Source organism: Scyliorhinus canicula, chromosome 12 (genome assembly GCF_902713615.1).
Source record: "Scyliorhinus canicula chromosome 12, sScyCan1.1, whole genome shotgun sequence".
NCBI classification, from domain to species: Eukaryota; Metazoa; Chordata; class Chondrichthyes; order Carcharhiniformes; family Scyliorhinidae; genus Scyliorhinus; species Scyliorhinus canicula.
In genome coordinates, this window is record NC_052157.1 from 60,635,912 (window position 1) to 60,658,314 (window position 22,403).

Sequence of the window (22,403 nt, forward strand, 5' to 3'; positions counted from 1 at the left end):
TTATGATATTGTGTGGGCCAATGGAATGCTCCGCTATCTTTGCATCAATGAATTTGCGGAAGTTTGAAATTTTTTCCTCGTAGTCGGGAGGGAGCTGCTGACACAAACTCGTCCGTACCCTGATGGACAGGCCTTTACGTCTCATAAATCTGAGACACCACGATGGTCCACCTCTAAAATTCTCAAACTTCATTGCGGTGGCGATTGTTTTGGCTTTCAGTCGGATCTGTACAGTTGAAACACCTCGGCCGTCTGCTCTCTGCATGTTGACCCAGTCTTCGAGGAGCTCATTTTCTAGTTCGGGCCATCTGCTTTTCTTCCCTCTGAAAGCTTTAGTTGTCTTTTTGCACTGAGTCAATTCCTCACGCTGCTGTTTCCAACGTCTTATCATCGACTCATTAAGACCAAGCTCTAGTGCAGCAGCTCTATTTCCTTTTCCAACAGCCAGATCGATCGCCTTCAACTTGAAAGCTGCATCATATGCATTTCTCCGTGTCTTTGCCATGATGAGGGTGACAAAATGACTACCGTAATCAGAATGATGGGATGTTTGAGCGCGCTCGATTTAATCTAAACAGTAAACTAAAAAGTTACATTGTTTTACCTTGACCCGTTACGCAATTTCATTGGTTTAGTGAAAACGGGAAAAATCCATAAATAAGCCGCGTCGTTGTATAAGCCGCGAGGTTCAAAACGTGGGAAAGAAGTAGCGGCTTATAGTCCGGAAACTACGGTACCCAATTATTTTTTTCTAATTAAGGGACAATTTAACGTGGCCAATCCACCTAACCTGCACATCTTTGGGTTGTGGGGGCAAAACCCACGCAAACACGGGGAGAATGTGCAAACTCCACACGGAGTGACCCGGGGTCGGGATCGAACCCGAGCCCTCAGCATTGTGAGGCAGCTGTGCTAACCCACTGCGCCACCGTGCTGCCCATCCACCAATATTTGCTAACATTCAAAGTTTCCCTTTAAATAAAGGAAATACAATATTTATAAAGGAGAATCAAGTTGGGCCTGTGTTGGTCGGTGGAGGCCTGGTATATTTTAACGGTGAGATGCCTCTTTGACGGAAGTGAAAGATTTGATGTTGTAGGAATGTCTCCAGCTGTGATTGCTCCTGCAGTCGAGTTACCAGAAGTTGATTCAAAAGTGGGATTGGGCTGGGTACTGTGTTTTTCAGCCAATGCAGACTCGATGGGCTGTATATTTTCTATGATTCTGTTCTATTCCATGTTCCCAGTGAGGAAGCTGGGTAGCCTGGGTACCATTGTCTGTTTGCGGACAGATTGAATTCCAAATCTATTCTGCGAATCTCCCTGAGATTAACATCATCTGGTTCATGTCCGGTTAGGATGGATTGAATCCACAATATAACTCCTGTCAATGTCAGACTCCCTTTCCTTGTTTTAAAAAAAAAAGTTCAAGACTTTTCAACATTCAACTGAAAATACTTTTTTTTTGAAATGAGGAACAGTGACATGGAAACATTGTTGAGATGGAGAATGGGGACAATCATTTCCATGGAGTATATCTGACACTGCTGGTGACAAGGACTCCTGGTCAGTGGGAAGTGATTCTGGTCTCAAACCTCAACTCAGTATCTCCACAAGGAACTGCTGAACAACTGTTAATGAGTTTGCTTTCCCCTCTGAGGCACGGGGTGCGGACAACTTGCTGGACAGTCCAGCAGAGTTCATTTTACATTTAAAAAATCCAACGCTTTGGGCAAGTGAGTGAAAGCCATTCAGGAGACCGATTAAATTCCACTCAACAACCTGGCTACCAATGGCAACAGGAAAATGGGTCACAGGAGCTGAACATTGATGGCGCACAAGAGTGTAGAGGAGAGGAGGCTTATAGCAACCAGAAATCAGATTTATCTGATCCAGACTCTAGGTTTATCATCCTGATGAATCTGCGTTGTACATTCCATTTGGCACTATGTCCTTCCTATAGAGTGACATAAATGCACACAATCCTCTAACTGCACCCTAACTAGTGCCTTCTAAGGGCAGCACGGTGGCGCAGCGGGTTGTACTAATTGTAATAAACTCTTTATTCTACGTTTTCAGTTTTTCTCCTTGTGAAAATTTTTTAAAATTATACTTGTAAGGTCGCCGAAGTTCAGCTTGCCCGGGGCGCCAGCAACCCTAGGGCCGTTCCTGACTGTGGAAGGAAACCCACGCAATCTGCAGCTGTGACGTAATAATGCTAACCGCCCCTATTGTGTTTTGCCTGGACCAGTGTGGTTCGTTGTGGAGTGTGGTGAGCTCGGACTATCCCATTGTCAGAGTGAGTCGGGGGGGGGGAGAAAGGTAAGAATTAATGATCCCGCCTCTGTCTGGAATAGCCGGGGTAAGGGATTTGAGTGAAACAGGAATCAAACAGCCGTGTTCAAGGATCCTGCTCATCTCACGCCCGAGGGAGAGGCAGGAGAGACCTGGAATGATGGTTACCTCTTTCGCCCCCCCCCCCCCCCGTGTGCGCGGAATGAACGGTAACATTGAGTGTTTGTCGTGATCCTCAGTCGGATTCGTCTCATGTGGACCATCTCCGGTGCTGGTGATGTCTGTGGGCTCAGGCTGAGCAGCGGGTCTCCCCCCTCTCTCTCTCTCTCAGTGAGGGTCTGAGTGCTGATATCTGTGTGGAGCGAATGGATGGGAAGCAGCTGCAGGTACTGTCAGTGTCTCACACCCGGGGAGGGGGGTCTGGGAGAAACTTTCCTTTATCTTCACCACCATTCACCGCTTTACCCGGGGGAATGGACGGGAAGGAGCGGAGACCGGGGGCGTGGGGTTGATGTTGGGGGAAATGTGGAGAAAAGGCGACATTGAACCGTTTTACAGTGCAGTGAAAACTGCCTACTTTCTGGGACTGGGATGCGGCGCTGAGCGAAGTTGATCAGATTTGCGATCCTGGAAAATAACTTTTTTAAAGTGCAAATTATCCGCTGGCTTTACCCCCTCAGTGCTCATGATTCCGGTCCAAGCATCAACCTGATCAGGAGGTGACTGTTGTGTGGTGACGCATTACAGTAAATACACAAGGGGTTAATGGCACACTAAATCAGCGTTCTTCCTGTTAAAACAAATTCAGTCGCATTTGTAGACTGCATGCGCAGTGAGGCCGCTATTTTTTTAAACGGTTGCAGCTTTTTGTTTTACAAGTTCTGTAGTGGTTTTTATTTATTTATTTTATTCATTTGATTTTTTTTCATTTATTTTATTCATTTGATTTGTTTTACAAGTTCGGGGGGTGTTTATTCATTTTTTGTCATTTATTTTATTAATTTGATTTTTTTTACAAGTTAGGGACTGTTTTATTCATTTTTTTTCATTTATTTTACTCATTTTATTTTTAATTTTTTTTACAAGTTCAGGGCGGGGATTTATTTGATAAAACTTGACAGGAAAAAAATGCAGAACTTTGGATAGATGGAGACTCCATACTTCCGACACAGGAAGGCTTGACCTTCATCCAACAGGTTCCATTGGAGAAGCCAGTACGAGGGCCAAAGGGACCCAAAACCATTTCCTCCATTTTTGGCAGCAGCAAACAAGGGAAGAGAAAATGGCAGGTCGGCCAGAGTGGGTCACGAAGGTCGGCTGGGTTGGGTCCCGAAGATTGGCCGATTGGTAAAAATGGGTCCCCGGAAAAAAGGTTTGAAGAACACTGCCGTAAATACACAAGGGGTTAACTAATGTAGATACACTAGGACTGAGTAAACACTAGCGGGAGCACCAGAGACATCATCACACACAGACATTCAACCAATAGGTCAGTAAGATAGGACACGACCAATGGGCAGTCAAGACACCCAGAGGTGACACTACCACAAAGGGGCTACCCATATAAAAGGACAGGGCACACATGCTCTTTCTCTTTTCTACAGGCGACACTCAGAGAGTCAGGGACAGATCAGGAACCATCACACCCACCGCATGGCTTAGAGCAGATGGGTTAGTTAGACTGAGTTACTATAGCAAGATTAGCAGGAGAGTCAAACTCAAGTAGGAGAATTCTAAACAGTTCAATAAATGTGTTTAACCTATCTCCAAGTCTGAACCTTCCTTTGTCAGAGTATACATCAAGGAAGCAGCTTATGCTACATGAAGAAGGATAACACAACATGTTGTAAAGGGGGTAAATGTGTTTTCTTGTTGCAGGGACTCAACTTAGACAAACTACTCCTGCTGCTGCTCAATGTTGTTGCTGCTGTTTCAGGTAAGAGCTGTGACTGCTGGAACATTCCAGCAGTGATCAAAGGGGGAGGTGGTCAGGAATTCGGTGGTGTGTGTAATAGAACATAGAATATACAGTGCAGAAGGAGGCCATTCAGTCCATCGAGTCTGCACCGACCCACTTAAGCCTTCACTTCCACCCTATCCCCATAACCTAATAACTCCTCCTAACCTTTTTGGTCACTAATGTTGTGAAATGCTTCTTCATGTAGCATAACACATTCGCCTGAGGAAGGAGCAGTGCTCCGAAAGCTCGTTTTTGAAACAAACCTGTTGGACTTTAACCTGGTGTTGTAAGGCTTCTTACAGTGCTCACCCCAGTCCAACGCCGGCATCTCCACATCATGCTTCTTCATGTAGCATAAGCTGCTTCCTTGATGTATGCTTTGACAAAGGAAGGTCCAGACTTTGTAATGAGTTCAACTTGTTTATTGAACTATTAACACCGTTCTTAAATTAGTTCAACTTTCCTGCTAATCTAACTGTAGTAACTCAGTCTGACTAACCAGTCTGCTCTAAGCCACATGGTGGGTGTGATGCTTCTGATCTGCCCCTGTCCCACTCTCTAAGTCAGGGGTGGGCAAACTTTTCCGTGCAAGGGCCACATTCATAAATTCACAATTCACAAAGGGCCGCATAGTATATTAAGTAAAATAATTACTTCACCCGGTTATGATTCTGGGCGCCTCATATAGAACATAGAACAGTACAGCACAGAACAGGCCCTTCTGCCCTCGACGTTGTGCCGAGCAATGATCACCCTACTCAAGTCAACGTATCCACCATATACCAGTAAGTAACCCAACAGCCCCCCCCCCCCCACCATTAACCTTAAATTTTTTTTTTTAAATTTTTTTTTTAAAAAAAAAGTTTTTTTTTTAATGACTTGGTGGGCCGCAGAAATACCTTTGGCGGGCCGCATGCGGCCCGCGGGGCCGTAGTTTGCCCACCCCTGCTCTAAGTGTCGTCTGTGGAAAGAGAAAGAGCATGTGGGCCCTGTCCTTTTATATGGGTTGTGTAAGACCCCTTGTGGTAATGCCACCTCTGGGTGTCTTGACTGCTTATTGGTTGTGTCCTATTCTAAGTGTTCATTAGCTGCATGTTTGCATATCATGACATCTCCGGTGCTCCCTCTGGTGGTTACTTAGTTGTAGTGTATTTACATTAACCCCTTGTGTATATTCGGTGATGCATATCACCACAACTAAGGGCAATTTATCATGGCCAATCCATCTAACCTGCACGTCTTTGGACTGATATGTATAATCTAAGGAGAATAAAGGGTTAACAATATAATGTTCATGTATCTCAACACTAGATGGCATCACGAGGAACATTACAATGTGAACAGTGGGATCTGGATACTGAGTAACACTCGGTGACACAGGGATGAGGACAGGGATCCAGTGGAACTGGGATGGGATCCTGAGCGCTGGGATCGGGTGTCTGGGACAGTCCCAGGATCAAATAGAACTGAGAATTGCCTGACCGTGGGGAGTAAGGTCATCAGGACTGGGGATTGGTCTTTAGGTCCTGGGAGGGGGCTGAGTCTGGCTGTATTGAGGGACGGAGCAAGCTCCGACAGATTAGTGGTGGAGGGAGGTGAAGGTCTGCACAGCCTCAGCCCTTATCACTTGAAAAAGTATTTTATTCAAGAATTTGCATAAACAAACAAGCAGAAATAAAATTATACAATGTAATAAATAATCAACACCCACTCTTTCTCTCTCCCTCCTCTCCCCCCCCCCCCCCCCCCCATACCCCCTCCTCCTGTCCCGCCTTACCTATTTTAACTCCCTTATCCCGCTTCCCTTTCTGCGGACACTTCAATTCTCCTTAAAGAAATCAATGAACAGCTTCCATCTCCAGGCGAATCCATCAAATGAACATAGAACATAGAACAGTACAGCACAGAACAGGCCCTTCGGCCCTCAATGTTGTGCCGAACAATGATCACCCTACTCAAGTCAACGTATCCACCCTATACCCGTAACCCAACAACCCCCCCCCCCCCCCCCCTTAACCTTTACTTTTTATAACACTACGGGCAATTTATCACGGCCAATCCACCTAACCCGCACATCTTTGGACTGTGGGAGGAAACCGGAGCACCCGGAGGAAACCTACGCACACACGGGGAGGACGTGCAGACTCCGCACAGACAGTGACCCAGCCGGGAATCGAACCTGGGACCCTGGAGCTGTGAAGCATTTACGCTAACCACCATGCTACTGTGTTGCCCTAATGTCACGACCTTATTGTCACGAGTAGGCTTCTATGAAGTTACTGTGAAAAGTCCCTAGTCGCCACATTCTGGCCGACCCGCTCGGGATGAACTTGACCTTTTCCAGCCTCAGGAAATCCGTAGGTCGCTCACCCACACACTCACGCTTTCAGAGGCTCCGAGTCCCTCCACCCGAGCAAAATCGCCTCCGGGCTATCAGGGAGGCAAAGGCCAAAACATCGGCTTGTCTCACCCCCTGGATTCCCAGGTTGTCAGACACCCTGAATATCGCTACCTCTGTACGTGGGGCCACCTTTAGCCCCAATATCTTGGACATTATGTCCGTAAGCCCCTGCCAGAACCCCGTTAAGCTTCAGACATGCCCAAAACACGTGAACATGATTCGCTGGCCTCCCCACGTACCGCCCACACCTGTTCTTTACTCCCTCAAAAATCCTTGCCAGCATCATATGCTCCCTGTGGACTACTTTAAATTGAATAAGGCTGAGCCTCAAACATGAGGAAGTATTCACCCTACGCAGGGCCTCCTCCCGGCTTCCACTACTCCACCCAGCTCCTCCTCCCACTTCCGCTTTATGTTCCCCCTCGGGGTTGGGGCCCCCATCAATCCATCAGCTCCTTCTAAACCTCAGTCCCCTCCCTCGACAACACCTTTGCAGCTCCAGGGGCGGCAACCCGGGAAAGGACGGCAACTGCTCAGGAAATCCAGGATCTGCAAGTACCTGAAACCATTCCTCCTGGGCAGCTCATACTCCTCCTCCAGGTCCTCTCATTTTGCAAAGCTGCCCCCCCACGAACATGTCCTTGTTGAGAATCACTCAATCCCTGCCTGCTGCCACCCCCAGCCCTCGCATCCAGCTCCCCCACCCCGATGCAAACCTACGTTTATCACAGATCGGTGCCCACAACGAGGCACCCTCCAGTCTCAAATGCTGTCTCCAGTGCCCCACACCCTCAAGGCCGACACCACCATAGGGCTCAGAGTACCTGGCTGGTGAGAACGACAGAGGCGCTGTTGCTAAGTTTGTTCCCCTACAAGAAGCCGCCTCCATCTGCCCCTATACCGACACGTCCCCCATTTCCTAACCATGGCGATGTTCACTGCCCAGTAGTACATAGAACATAGAACAGTGCAGCACAGAACAGGCCCTTCGGCCCTCGATGTTGTGCCGAGCAATGATCACCCTACTTAAACCTACGTAACCCGTATACCCGTAACCCAACAATCCCCCCATTAAACTTACACTACGGGCAATTTAGCATGGCCAATCCACCTAACCCACACATCTTTGGACTGTGGGAGGAAACCGGAGCACCCGGAGGAAACCCACGCACACACGGGAAGGACGTGCAGACTCCACACAGACAGTGACCCAGCCGGGAATCGAACCTGGGACCCTGGAGCTGTGAAGCATTGATGCTAACCACCATGCTACCGTGAGGCCCCTAGTAGTTCATTATATTCGGCAACGCCAACTTTGTGCACCCCCCCCTCCCTCCTCAGCCCGCTCCAAAAAAGCCTATTTGACCCGCAAGGTCTTCCCTGCCAACACAAACCCGAGATCAGCGGGTTAACCTTTTTTAAAAAACGATTTTGGGACAAAGATCGGGAGGTTCTGAAATATGAACAGGAACCTTGGCAGCACCGTAATCTTTACTTTCTGTGCCAACGACAATGGCAGCACATCCTAGCTCTTAAAATTCCTCTTCATCTTCTCCGCCAAACAAACCAAATTCAACTTCTGCAGCTCTGCCCCATCCCGCGTAACCTGAATACCCAGGTATCTAAAACCGTACTCACTCTAAACATCAGTTCCTCCAACCTCCTCTCTTGCCCTCTGGTCTCAATCGGGTACACCTCACCGTTTCCCATGTTCAACCTGTACCCGGGCAACCAGCCAAAATCGCCATAATGCCCCCGATGCTACCCAGTGGGTCCGAAATATGTCAGAACAGGTCATCCACGTTCAACGAAACCCTGTGCTCGACGCCCCCACCCCCATACAATCCCTTTCGAATCCCTCAATGCCCTAAGAGCCATTGCCAATGGTTCTATAGCCAAGAAAAAGGGCAGAGTGGACACCCCTGCCTCATCCCATCATGCAGCCTGAAATATCCCGAGTTCGTCTGGCAGCGACCGGACCCAGTCCATAAACCCCTGCCCGAACTCAAGCCGCCCCAGCACATCCCACAGATACACTCCCTCCACCTGGTCGAAAGCCTTCTCCGCATCCATCCCCACTGCCACCTCCACTTCCTGCCCTCCGGAGGCATCATAATTCCATTCAGCGGAGGGCAGCATGGTGGCACAGTGGTTAGCATTGCTGCCTACGGCACTGAGGACCCGGGTTCGAATCCTGGCTCTGGGTCACTGTCCATGAGGGGTTTGCACATTCTCCCCGTGTCTGCGTGGGTTTCACCCCCACAACCCAAAGATGTGCAGGATAGGTGGATTGGCCACGCTAAATTGCCCCTTAATTGGAAAAAATTATTGGGTACTCTAAATTTAAAAAAATAAATAAAAAATTCCATTCAGCAGCCTCCTCACATTTGCTGACAACTGTCTCCCTTTCACAAACCCCGGTTTGGTCCTCACATGTCACCCCCGGGACACGATCCTCAATTCACGAAGCCAACATCTTCAACAACAATTTAGCGTCCACATTCAACAACGATATCGGACGGTACGATCACACTGCTCCGAAACCTTATCTGTTTTCAGTATCAGGAAGGTGGCTGGGACAGTGTAGGAAGGAGTTACACCCCCCCCCCCCCCCCCCCTGGCCCCATCCCTCCCTCATTGTATGCCCTCATCAGCAACAGCCACAGGTCCCCCACCTAACTTTTTATAAAACTCCACCAGGAACCCACCCAGGCCTTGGGCCCTCCCTGCCTGCATCGCCCCCATACTCTCCATCACCTCCCTCAACCCAATAGGTGCCCTGGGAAACTCCAGGCCATCAAGGAACCACTGCATTCTGCACCCCATCCCCCTCTCACCCACCCCCCGGCCCGGCCAGCTGGAGGCTCCGACTCATTCAACCTACTGTAAAATTCCTGTATTAAAGGGATTCATCGGTAGGGAGAGAAAAGAGCTAATGTTTCGAATCCAGATGACCCTTGAGATTTTCCAGCATTTTCTCTTTGGTTTCAGACTCCAGCATCCGCAGTAATTTGATTTTATCGAGTAATCCAGAGACCTGGACTAATAATCCAGAGAATGTCAGTTGAAATGCCCCATGGAACTTTCAGAATTTAAATTCAGTTTATTACAAAAAATCCGGAAATATGACATTGGTCCCAATAAAACGGACCATGAAGCTGTTGGATTGTTGTAAAGCCCCAACTGGTTCACTAATGTCCCTTTAGGGCAGGACCATGTCACCCGTACCCAGTCTGGTCTGTATGTGACTCCAGTCCCACAGTAACCTGGACAAGGTGGTCTGGCAGGCCAGAGGGTAGTTAAAAATAAATCCATATCATACCATTGGACAGAATAAATCAACACTGGGTGTGACCCATATACCGAATCAGGAAACAACACAGACATGCTCGGCCCAGTTGCAAAGTCCCCTCACTAACATCTGGGGACTAGTATCCAAGTTGGGAGAGCTGTGTGACATAGTCACACTCACAGAATCAACCCTAGATCCCAGACTCCTCTATCACCATCCCTAGATATGTCCTGTGCCATTGACTCCGAACCCCATGAAGTTTCACAGCTTCAGGTGAACCAGGGGCCTGGAAACTTCCTGCTGATGATCACCTCATGACCTCCCTCAGCTGATGAACCAGTTCTCCTCAGACCATCAGATGCTGCCTCACTCCCTACACAGTGAACTCGTCCGTCACTGTACCCCCCCTCTTTCCCCCCCCCCCCCAACCTGTTCAAAACCCTTTCTTGTCCTCAGGTGCCCCCTCCCCCCTCCGCACCTGTTCCTGTCTTTACATTTCAGGGTCTGATTTCTGCTCCTGAGCTCCACCTCACATTGTGCATCCCCCCACCCCAGTCTGTGATCTCTCTCCCAAGGGTAGGTGACCAATATCCTGATGTGTTCTCCCAGCATGTGTACAAATGGAACATGTGACTCAAAGTGCTGTCCAGCTGCTCTGTGCTGAGCTGACAAATATCCAGCACAAGCTGGTTTTAGTTGAGGGCCCTTAATACCTGAGCTTTAACCTTCCCACAGAAATAAAAACAGTGAGTTCCTGATCAGTGCTTCTTGTAAGTCCAGCATCCCAGTGTAACCATGTGAAGCTTGGGATTTAATGTACCAGCAGGGAGGTTATATCTGTGGATAAATATCTTTCAATCTTTTCCAGGTGACTCACCTGTCCCAGTTTCTGGGTACCTTGGGGAGCAGGTTGTGCTGCCCTGTACCTACAATGGGAATGTCCCAGTCTCCGATTTACGGGTTGTTTGGCAGACTTCAAAAGGTGAAATTTTGCACAAGTTTGTCAATGGAAACGATAATTTGACAGAACAAGATGCACATTTCCGAAACAGAACAACCCTGTTTAAAGACCAACCGGAACAAGGAAACTGGTCAGTTCTGATCTCTCACCTCAGGGAGTCGGACCAGGGCGAGTATCAGTGTCACATTTACAAGTGGTCGAATGCGGGATATAAATTGGATAAAACTGATGTCATCGATCTCTCTGTAGCAGGTGAGAGGTTTCTGTTTCAGGTACTCTCTATTTAATCTCTGATTTTCTGGATCAGTAGTGCAGTGATTACGTTACTAGATGAGTAATCCAGAGATCAAAGAGAAAATGTTGGAAAATCTCAACAGGTCTTGTCAACGGGCCATCTGGACTCGAAACGTTAGCTCTTTTCTCTCCCTACAGATGCTGCCAGACCTGCTGAGATTTTCCAGCATTTTCTCTTTGGTTTCAGACTCCAGCATCCGCAGTAATTTGATTTTATCGAGTAATCCAGAGACCAGGTCTAATAATCCAGAGAATGTCAGTTGAAATCCCCCATGGAACTTTCAGAATTTAAATTCAGTTTATTACAAAATATCCAGAAATATGACATTGGTCCCAATAAAACGGACCATGAAGCTGTTGGATTGTTGTAAAGCCCCAACTGGTTCACTAATGTCCCTTTCGGGAAGGAACATGTCACCCGTACCCAGTCTGGTCTGTATGTGACTCCAGTTCCACAGTAACCTGGACAAGGTGGTCTGGCAGTCCAGAGGGTAGTTAAAAATAAATCCATATCATACCATTGGACAGAATAAATCAACACTGGGTGTGACCCATATACCGAATCAGGAAACAACACAGACATGCTCGGCCCAGTTGCAAAGTCCCCTCACTAACATCTGGGGACTGGTATCCAAGTTGGGAGAGCTGTGTGACATAGTCACACTCACAGAATCAACCCTAGATCCCAGACTCCTCTATCACCACCCCTGGGTATGGCCTGTGCCATTGACTCTGAACCCCATGAAGTTTCACAGCTTCAGGTCAAACATGGGCCTGGAACCCTGCTGATTATCACCTCGTGACCTCCCTCAGCTGATGAACCAGTTCTCCTCCATGATCAACGCCACTTTGGGAAGCACTGAGGGTAACATGGATGCAGAATGTACTGAGTGGGGACTTCACTGTCCATTTTCAAGGGTGTTTCTGTAATACCAACACACACCGAGCTGGCTGAGTGCTGAAGGACAGAGCTGTCAAACTTAGTGATGGAAGGAGTTAATGGTGCTATCAAGCTGCACTCACTCTCCAGAAATATCTTCCATCTGTCTCCAGATGTTGGGGTGCCGGAGGGTGGGGCCCAGAGCACCTCTCGGGCAGTTTTTACACAACCCAGTGCACTTGCCTTGAAAGTGTATCTCAGTTGGCCCAGGGCCCTGTGGGGATTCTCTCCACAGAAGAACATAGGCTGCTGGGAATGATCAAGCTCAGGAAAACCTCCATTCTACCCCTCACAGTGAATGCAATCCTGTTGGATTTTCCACTCTGCCGACCCTGTTCTTGGTCCTTCCTGATCAGTTTGAGCCGAGTCTCATTCCTCCCTGGATGTGTTTCCCCCAAAGCCCGATAAGAGTCTTTGAACATTTCAGCAGTTTGTTTCACACACAATATTAAACACATGATGTTTTCTTTAGAGCGAGCTCGTACTCCTGGACCGAACACTCCTGGATCTTCTGCAGTAGTTCCTGGACTCACTACTGGAGCAGCAATTGGATTGGGAATTGGAATTCTTGCGGTTTTTGTTGTTACTGGAATTGGGGTTTCCATATTCCGAAAGTTACAAAGGTGGTGAGTTCTAGAATGTTCCACAGCTCCCATTGTTAATTGTAGTTTTGTTTTATTATATTTGGTGTTGTGGAAATGTTGTGTACAGCGATACACTCTGAGCTGTGAGGGATGTTTCAATGTTGCATTATCCAGTCACTTCCAGCTTGTTGTCATCTTCTGGCTGCTGAACTGAGGGTGAAGAGAAGGAATGTGCGACCCCGTCTATCACACAGTTAATAGACACTCACCTAATCTCTGTACCAAATATCTCACCAGCCAACATCTAAAATCCCTGAGTCCCCTCTCCTCTGACTTTTCTCCACCCTCTGACCCTTGCTCAGTTCCCCAATCACTGACCCCATCCCCCTCCCTGGTCACTGTCTGAGTCTGAGCCAGAAGGTTTACCACCTCGGGGTCCTATCGGACCCTGAGCTGAGATTCCCACCCCATATCCTCCCCAGCACCCAGACCACCTACCCCTTTCACCCCTGTGACACCCTTACCTCCTGCACTGTCTCTGCCCATCTGCTGCTGTGACCCCCGCACTTCCTTTGTCACGTCTGCACTCGATGTTTCCCCTGGTCGTCCTCCCATCCTCTGGAAATTGGAGCCACTCTGAGACTCTACCGCCAGTATCCACACTCACCAGGTTCAGTTGTGGCCTTTTAGTGCTTCCCGAATTTTCATAAGTACCATTGTGCATCCAGCTGCCTGAATTCTGAACTCTGGAATATTCTCTCTTTCACTCTCAGTCTCTTTCACTCCTTTTCAGATGTGCCAATATCCTACCTCTGTGACCAAGGCTTTTGGCTACTTGATCTCTTACTACTTTATGTGGTTCAGTGCCCGGTATTTGCTAATTGCCTGTGAGGATCCTTGGGATGATATAAGTGCTTCATAAATGAAGGTTGTTGCCCAATCTCCACTTTTCTTAATTTTTCAACCTATTCCTGTGACCCGTTCATCAGTGGTTTCAATCACGGAGTCGGCCATCTTGGATTTCTTTGTATCTTCAACATCCCCGTCTCCCTGCCCACTTCTTACCCACCTGCGGGAACTAATCCAGACTCTTGCTAACCCTATCCACTGGCTCTCCCCATCCCAATATTTCTCTCTCCATTAACCTCCCTATAGCCTCCTCTCCCCTCCACTCTGTGCTCCATCACTGTGCAACTCCTGTGACCCATTTTCCAGCTGCCATTGTTATCCAGGATGTGAGTGAAATTTAATTGGTCTGTGCTCCTGAACGATGACTTTACTCACTTGTCCACAGTGTTGGATTCTTTTAATGTAACCTGAACTCTGCTGGCTTTTCTCTCCTAGGAAACAAAATAGACACAAGATCAATCAAAATGAAGCCCCTAATGGTGTCCCTTTGACTGGGGTGACCTATTCACGTGAAGCACGGGGCCTTGTGACAAGAGCACCTGAGCATCAGGATGGAGCAGCTGGAGAACAAAACCTTTTGGGGAATGGGACTGTCCAGTATTAACTGAGATTCCACTACACTGAGCCTAGGTCAGGGAGGGGAAATCAGGCCAGCAGTGTGGATAACGAGTAGTTCCTGGTGTAAAGTCTGAGCTCAGGATTGGGATCAACAATCACTTCCCACTTTGCGCCATCTCAAAGCAAAACTTCCGGTGAAAATGGAAAATGTTACCCAAAACTGTCCAATATGTAATTAATTCCAAACGTATATCTCAGCATTACCACATTATGTATTGGGGCCAAACCGTCCTTCAGGAACAGCCACCTTTAGCTCTGTAACCAATTGACCATTCTGTGTGTGACAGTAACTTCCAGAATATTCTCTGGGTAAGAACATAAGGAATAGGGGCAGGTGTAGGTTGTTTACATTTTTTGGCGTCACTGGCAAGGCCAGCAATTATTTCCCATCCCTAATTACCCTTGAGGGTCATAAATTCTCTCCACCCTGTCCCTTCTTTTAATGACAGTTTCAGACCTCCCATCCCAACTCCACGTACCCCACACGATTCCCACAGATTTTTGGGCATTAGTTGAAGATTATTCATCACAGTCTTGAATATACTCAGTGACAGAGCACCCACAGCTGCCTGGGGTGGAGAATTCCAAAGATTCACACCGCTCCTGAGTGAAGACATTTCTCCTCATCTCAGTCTTAAATGGCCTGTGTCCTGAGACTGTGACCTGTGTGTCCCAGACTCTCCAGCAATGAGGGAGGCAAACACCTCTCAGCATTGACCCTGCCAAACACTCGAATGCATTCCAGTGAGATCCCCTCTCATTTTTCCCAGTCCCAGAGAATATAGGTCCATTATACTCCACCTGTCCTGATCGGACAATTCTCAGGAAGCAATCAAGTGAATCTTCACTGCACCATTGCACCAATCTCCAAGGAAAGGTCAACTCAGGGAAGGAGACCCAGAAAGTTAGGTGCTGGGTAATGGTGATGTTGGTTCTGATAAATGACTGCCTGCCTTTGTGGGAAAATTGGACCTTTGTGAATTTGCACTTTAATATTCTGTAAAAATAACCTGGATCAGTTACCTACAGACAAATCACATGATAACATTTGAAGAAAAAAAGCTTAAATGATTGCTGCTATTGACTAACTCAAACTACTGAGTAATTGAAAGGATGATTGCTGACTGTAATTTTATTTTGTCCTATATAAATGTTTTATAGTCCATTGATCTTTGCTCTCATTAGTGTGGATAGGGTTTCCCAGTGCAGTTGGATTCAGAGGGTTTAGGGGGGATTATGAGAGTCAGGGCTCTCACTGGATGAACACTCTGTAAACAGCTGCTTTCTGGTGGCTATCGGAGTCGAGTCCACTGACAGGCCACCAACTCAAGGAGCAGGGAGTGGGACAGGTGTCTCATCTCCCCCAGGGATCAACCTGTCTTTGTTTCATTCAACCCCACCTAACGTGAACATCCCAACCTATTTCCCATTCAGTGAACAGAGTGAGGGATCTGATAGGAGTAACTTCTTATTCCCTCCTTGACCAAAATCATTCAGTACCCTGTGAATTCCCAACATGTTTGCTTGTTTTTATTCACGTAGAGGGATAAATATTGGACGAAGACTGCACTCCCGCTCTTCCAAATTGTGACTGTAGGATATTTTATATCAGAACAAATGGAGGCTTGAATTTGAATCCTACCTGTAACGAACCACCTGCCTGCAGATCAGCACCAGGAGGAGAGGCGAGAGACAGAGGGAGAGTTTCACAAACAGTGTCTCAGCTCAGCGCTGAGTGACAGAGCGGTCTGGGACCTGATTGGCTCTGTGACTCTGGATCCAATCCCAGCGCAGAGCAGAAACCGTTAGAGGGAAAAAAACGGTTAAAATTTGAAAAGTGGTTCGGGAGGTGAAAGGTCAAACTGAACGGCCAACTTCAGAAAGTTCAGATTATGGGCAGGGGGTGGGGTGAGAATCACATTAAGGAAGCTGAGAGGAGGGATTTTTGGGATGAAGATGTTTAATGTGATGGGATAAACAACTGGATTTATTTAAAAGCTATTTTTTTTATTCAAAGAATAAATGTATTGTCTGGGATTGAAGCTTGCCAGAGGGTGACAGCCCCACCTTCTCAAGGGAGCTCTCGGGATGGACAACAAATGTCGACCTTGCCAGTGGCACCCACATCTCAAGAATTAATATATCAGTGTAAAAATGAGAAAACTCATTCCTCCCAGTGCTTTTACATCCAGTAGATTGTGCTCCATAAGGAAGTCTCTTTTTATATGGCAGGTCCTTATCCTGACTACAACATCCAACCAGAAGGGTCTGGGTAGATACAATGGGCGGTGGGTTGACACTCCACACCCATCAGGCATCAGTTCCCCATGAGATGTTTTCAGCGACTGGAATTCTCACCTCTGCTCACCGGGGTAGATTGAACAAGTAGGGATTGTAATAAAGAGGGGAAAATGTGTCTGGTGAAAAAGCCCCAGCCATGAGTTTGTGCATCAGACCTGAAACAAGACCAACAGCAACTAAATGGAGTGATCAATGGAGAATGAAGTAAACTCAATCCCAATGAGGAAGGTCTATTCTATCCTAAAGTGTTGATGCCAAAAGGAGAGACCCCCCAAACAACAGTTCAATGAATCTCAGGAAGATAAATCCCTGTTTCAATTTATAAATAAATAAATAAATAAATATAGAGTACCCAATTATTTTTTTTAATTAAGGGGCAATTTAATGTGGCCAATTCACCTACCCTGCACATCTTTGGGTTGTTGGGGTGAAAGCCATGCAAACACGGGGAGAATGTGCAAACTCCACATGGACAGTGACCCAGAGTCGGGTTTGAACCCGGGGCCTTGGTGTCATAGGCAACAGTGCTAACCACTGCACTACCGTGCTGCCTTAAAGGCAGATGTGCTGCTGGGTAAGAGTGAGATGTTTGCTTTTGGGGTGAGTAACAGTATGAATAGCAGAGGATGGATTCGATCCATCGACCTCTGGGTTATGGGCTCATCACACTTCAGCTGCGCCACTCTGCTCCTTCGGAGGCATTGATGGCAGAAGTAAGGGAGCAGGGGGTGCTCTCCCCGACATTATGACAGGCCTCGATCTCCTCAATTTTAAAGAAAGACAAGGATCCGGAGCGGTATAGGTCTTGCAGGCCAGCTTTGTTGTTAAATGTGGATGACAAGTTACTGGCCAAGATTTTGGCCTCAAGGATCAAGGTCTGTGTGCCGGGGGGTGATGGGGAGGACCAGACGGGGTTTGTTATGGGGAGGCATCTTTTGGCCAACATCAGGAGGTTACTGAATGTTAGAATGATGCCCCCGGAGGGACGAAGTGTGGAGGTGATGGTCGCCATGGATGCGGAGAAGGCCTTCGATTGGGTGGAATAGGATTATTTGTGGGAGGTTCTGTGGCGGTTTGGGTTCGGACAGGGGTTTGTGGATTGGGTCCGGTTATTGACAAACCGGGTGATATTTCATGCTGCACCGGGGATGAGGCAGGGATCTCTACTCTCCCCATTGCTCTTTGCCTTAGCTATAATAGCTACTGGCAATGGTGCTGAGTGTCAAGGGAGTGGCAGGGGATAGTACGGGGTGGGGGGGGGTGGAGCATAGGGTTTTGCTGTACGCGGGTGACTTGCTGCTGTATATTTTGGACCCGTTGGAAGGTAGTGGGGGGATTATGAGAAGTTTGGAGGAATTCGGCCCATTCTCGGGTATAAATTGAACTTGGGGAAGAGCAAGGTTTTTCTGATCAAGCAAGGGGGCAGGAGAAGAGGCTGGGGAAGTTGCCGTTTAGGGTGTTGGGGGGAATTTTCAGTACTCGGGCATTCAGGTGGCGCAGGGGTGGGAGCAGCTGCACAAACTGAATTTGGCTCGGCTGGTGGAATAATGAAGGGGGACTTTAGGAGGTGGGGTGTGCTCCGGCTGTAATTTGCACCCGTCCCGCCATTAGTGAAGACAACGGTTCTCCTGAAGTTCTTGTTGGGTGTTCCAGAAACACCCGGTTTTAATTCCTAAGGCTTTCTTTAGGAAAGTAAATGCACTGATTTCCGGAGTTTGTTTTGCTGCGGGTAAAGCCCCACAGGTGAAGATGGTGCTGCTGGAGTGAGGTTGGGGGTTGGGGGGGGAAGGGGGGGGGGGTTGCGGGAGGGGTTGGGTTGGGGGGATGGTTGGGGGGGGGAAGTGGTCTCTCCCAAACCACATCAGGTGTGTGGGAATGCAATCAAAACTGGGAATGAAATGGAAATTGACAGGTTGGTTTGTTATAGAAAGGACTGGGTTTAGCCGGGAATATTCCTGACTTTTCATTGCAACAGCTCTGGATTGACAAACTGGGACTTTCTGGTCTGGATCAATGTGACATTCCAGTCTGTGGGGTTTGTGTCCAGAGCTCTGTTCAATTCTATTGTGGGGATTTGTATTCTGAACTGTGGGGTTGGAGGAGGAGCTGGAAGATCAAAGATATTTCTCTGTCTGTCACTCCGTTTTCTCTCTGACCTTCCTCACTCTCTGTCCCTTTCTCAGTCAGCTCAGGCTGGGCTGCAGTAAACAGCAACATGAAGCATCTCATCGCTCATTCAGCAGTGATTACAGTGAAGAATCATCATGTCTGGCAGAGGGTCAGATCCTGCAGGCGGGCAGCAAAGTTTACCTGCTGGGGGGTGGGGTTTGAGGACACCACCCTGTGCACCATTCACACCCAGACAGTCACCATCAATGTCCAAAGGTATCCAGCTGGACTCGCCTCATCCGCGGGGACAGAGAACAGTACAGCACAGGAACAGGCCCTTCGGCCCTCCAGTCTTGTATCGGTCAACCTTGAGTAGCATCATGGCTTCAGCGTAGTTTGGCACGTCCTGGATCTGCGGAAAGACATTGGAGCTCAACCTCGAGTACAGTATCTGTATTTTCTGAGCCTCCGGAACAGGGCTTGGCGCCGAGTTGATGAACGTCTCGAAACAAGCTAGCTATTGCTGAAAGTCCTTTTTGGCGTCGATACGGAGGTCCATCTTCTGAAAACCTTAGGGCAATAAATTGATGCACGATCAATTGCACAAAGATGAGAGTTGAATACAACTGAGGCTTTATTGCTCTAAGATGTGTGGCCTCCCACAGCAGCTGGCGAAATGGCTGCTGCACGGAGGACACACATATTTATACTCCGCCTACTGGGCGGAGCCAGCAGGCAGGGACTACCGTCGTAGCTGTAGTACAGGTCCTACCATACATCACCTAATATAGGTGCAACAGTGGTTTACCACACCCCTCCCTCCTTCCAACCCCCCATCCCCCAGATCCTCCTCCCTCCTTCCACCCCACCCCCCAGATCCCCCTCCCTCAATAAGAAACAGCGTTTGCGGCTAACACAAAATGTGGTCTGCACAATTGTATTCAAAACAATGACAAGAATTGTTCTAGCTTCACAGGGGACTTGTCATGATAAATAATAAATTCCTGAGCTTTAACCTTAATTTCTACTTCACCCACCCTGTACCAAGATATTCAACCATCTGTTCCTGTAATTTTGAATTGGCACCGATCACTTATTGAATCCCCGATGGTTCCTCTCCCACCCCCCACCGTGCTTGTGTAGTAGCGGCCATCCGCCAGCAGAGGGTGGTGTTGCATTACTTTAATCACAAGATAGAGAAACAGGTTCGAGGAAGAGACACTTTACCACTTTTTCAATTCTTGTTGTTCAGCCAGCTCATTCCGAAATGCCGATTTCACTCCCAAGGCCAAAGCAGTTCCCGAAATATTTTTTTCTCCCTACAATTATCCTTCTCTTCAGTAATTAATCCGGTTTCCTTTTGAACCAGTATAGTGACAGCAGCAGCTGATTCACAGAATGAGTCAGGGGGGAGTGCAGGGAAATGTACCTGTTCAGGTGAGTGAGACTGGACTCGGTGCAGCAGCTCAGGGTCTGCTTTTACTCAATATCTGTATGTTTTCCCTCGCATCATTATCTGTTCTTTTTTTTTATAAATTTAGATTACCCAATTATTTTTCCAATTAAGGGGCAATTTAGCGTGGCCAATCCACCTACTCTGCACATTTTTGGGTTGTGGGGGCGAAACCCATGCAGACACGGGGAGAATGTGCAAACTCCACACGGACAGTGACCCAGAGCCGGGGTCGAACCTGGGACCTCAGTGCCGTGAGGCGGTTGTGCTAACCACTAGGCCACCGTGCTGCCCGTCATTATCTGTTCTGATATTTTTTTTTAATCCCCCAGAGAACGTTTGATTATGAAATGAGAATCCGGTAGCACAGTGGTTTGCTCTGCTGCTTCACAGCGCCAGGGTTCCAGGTTCGAGTCCCGGCTTGGGTCACTGCCTGTGCGGAGTCTGCATGTTCTTCCAGTGTCTGCGTGGGTTTCCTCCCACAAGTCCCGAACGACGCACTTGTTAGGTGAATTAGACATTCTGAATTCTCCCTCTGTGTACCCGAACAGGCACCGGAGTGTGGCAACTAGGGGCTTTTCACAGTAACTTCATTGCGGTGTTACTGTAAGTCTAGTTGTAACAATAATAAAGATTATTATTATTGAATTTCTTCCAGGATTGAGTGAGGACAGGATCAGGCATGTACAATTGTGATTGATGTCCTCCTAGCTGTGAAACTACACCGTCCAGGGCCATACATGAAAGCAGGAGGTGTTCCACCTTAATGAATCATTCATTAATCCTGGTGGAGGCACATTTTGTATATGATCAATGAACGGCCTATTTTCACTGGGTGCTCTCTATCTTGGCATCAAATACTTACATCGTCTCTTGTAAAATCCAGGAATAAAAGTAACAGACAACAATTCCCATGAAGCAGAGGAGCAGCCGCAGCTTCTTGCTGGGTATATTCATAATTGAGGATTTAGCTGCCTCGCCCAACACCTCCGACTCCATCGCAACAACCTCGGCCCGTCCCATCAACCCCGGTCAGGACCCCATTACTGCCCTCCCCTCCCCTCTCCCTGGGACTTAAACTGGAGCATGAGAACATTCACCTTTTCAAAGTCAGGTCACCAGCGAGCGACCCCGATATACCTTTCCCCAGACCAGTCTCGGCTTTACAATGTTCCAATTTTCACAAACTGCTCAACATCAGCTCCACACGCCTGCTTGTAGAAAACCTTCTGTCCAATACAAACCACCAGCTGCATCATGTTCACCAACACACCGGGAACTTGTGCAGAGTTTGCACCGTCCCCTCACGGCATGGCCAGCGTATATTGCCGTCAGAATAGCATTTCCGAAGACTTTCCGATGATATAGATTGGAGCAAAGCTCATTCAAAGCACCGAAAAGGAAACATGCTGTGAAAATGTTATTTTATTCCAATCTGTTGCAAATGAAGCATGTTAAAAAAAAAACTGCCAATGAGGGAATAATTTGCTCGCTGCCAGGAAAACCCATGAGCGGTGATCGAGTGAAAAATCAAGTGGATCCACCGGCTGTTGAATTTGATGTTCGGTCCAGTTCCAAGGACAAGGAAATGAAGGATCTTCCTACCTGGTTCTCAATCAAAGATTCCTCTGTGTTTACAGCAACAATGCTAACACCTAGGTATAGTTGCTATGCTAATTGGTGGTGCTGTTGGGAAGAAATCAGACTGAACCCAGGTGGCAGCTCCAGCTGGGAGGTCGCTGAGAAACTTGTCGGGAAGCTTGATGCAAGTGCGCGGGGGAGCTGGCGGCCATGGCACATTGACTCTGAGCCTCAGATTCAGTCAATGGCTTGTTAAACTCTTGGGGCGGAATTCTCCCAACAGGAGCCGACGCTGGAGTAAAAACCGGAGTGTTTTACTCCGGTGTCGGCGCCCGTTCCCAGACCCCTATTCTGGGGCCTCCGTGGGGCTGGCAGGGGCGTGGTGTGATTTCCGGGGGTGGGGCCTCGTCGCGGCGTTGGAGACCTGGCGCAGTGTAAAAGACACGGCAGCTTGGGTCCCGCGCATGCGCTAGTTGGGCAGGCGCCAATGCAATGGCTGTCCTCCCCCAAGCCGCCCTGCACAAAAATGGCGCAGGGATATAACATTGCCGGCGGAGGAAAGGAGGCCTGCTGACAGAGAGGCCGGCCCGCTGATCGGTGGGCCCTGATCGCAGGGCAGATGCCTTCGGAGGCCCCCCCCCCCCCCCCCCCCGGTGAAGAAGCCCCCCCCCCCCCTCCGAGCGTTCCCACCAGCAGCAACCAGGGG

At 48.3% G+C, this 22,403-nt stretch overlaps 1 protein-coding gene across 2 annotated transcripts; it reads left to right on the top strand.

Annotated features, from left to right (window-relative positions):
* Window positions 1–2,525: 2,525 nt before the first annotated feature.
* On the top strand, window positions 2,526–16,280 carry LOC119975241 (CD276 antigen homolog). 2 transcript variants are annotated; one of them, XM_038814913.1, is made up of 5 exons: window positions 2,526–2,680; window positions 4,173–4,230; window positions 10,816–11,160; window positions 12,615–12,768; window positions 14,071–16,280. In XM_038814913.1, the coding sequence occupies exons 1-5, from the start codon at window positions 2,660–2,662 to the stop codon at window positions 14,237–14,239; spliced, it is 747 nt and encodes a 248-aa protein (XP_038670841.1). In that variant the 5' UTR covers window positions 2,526–2,659; the 3' UTR covers window positions 14,240–16,280. The 2 variants fall into 2 exon arrangements, with proteins under 2 accessions (XP_038670841.1, XP_038670842.1); XM_038814914.1 differs by having other exon boundaries at window positions 12,615–12,765.
* Window positions 16,281–22,403: the final 6,123 nt, after the last annotated feature.

Bases quoted from the DNA above. Each gene is read 5' to 3' on its own strand.
- LOC119975241 (XM_038814913.1), top strand. From the start codon at position 2,660: ATGGATGGGAAGCAGCTGCAG. The intron at 2,681-4,172 runs GTACTGTCAGTG...TTCTTGTTGCAG, and splicing joins TGGATGGGAAGCAGCTGCAG to GGACTCAACTTAGACAAACT. The intron at 11,161-12,614 runs GTGAGAGGTTTC...TGTTTTCTTTAG, and splicing joins CATCGATCTCTCTGTAGCAG to AGCGAGCTCGTACTCCTGGA.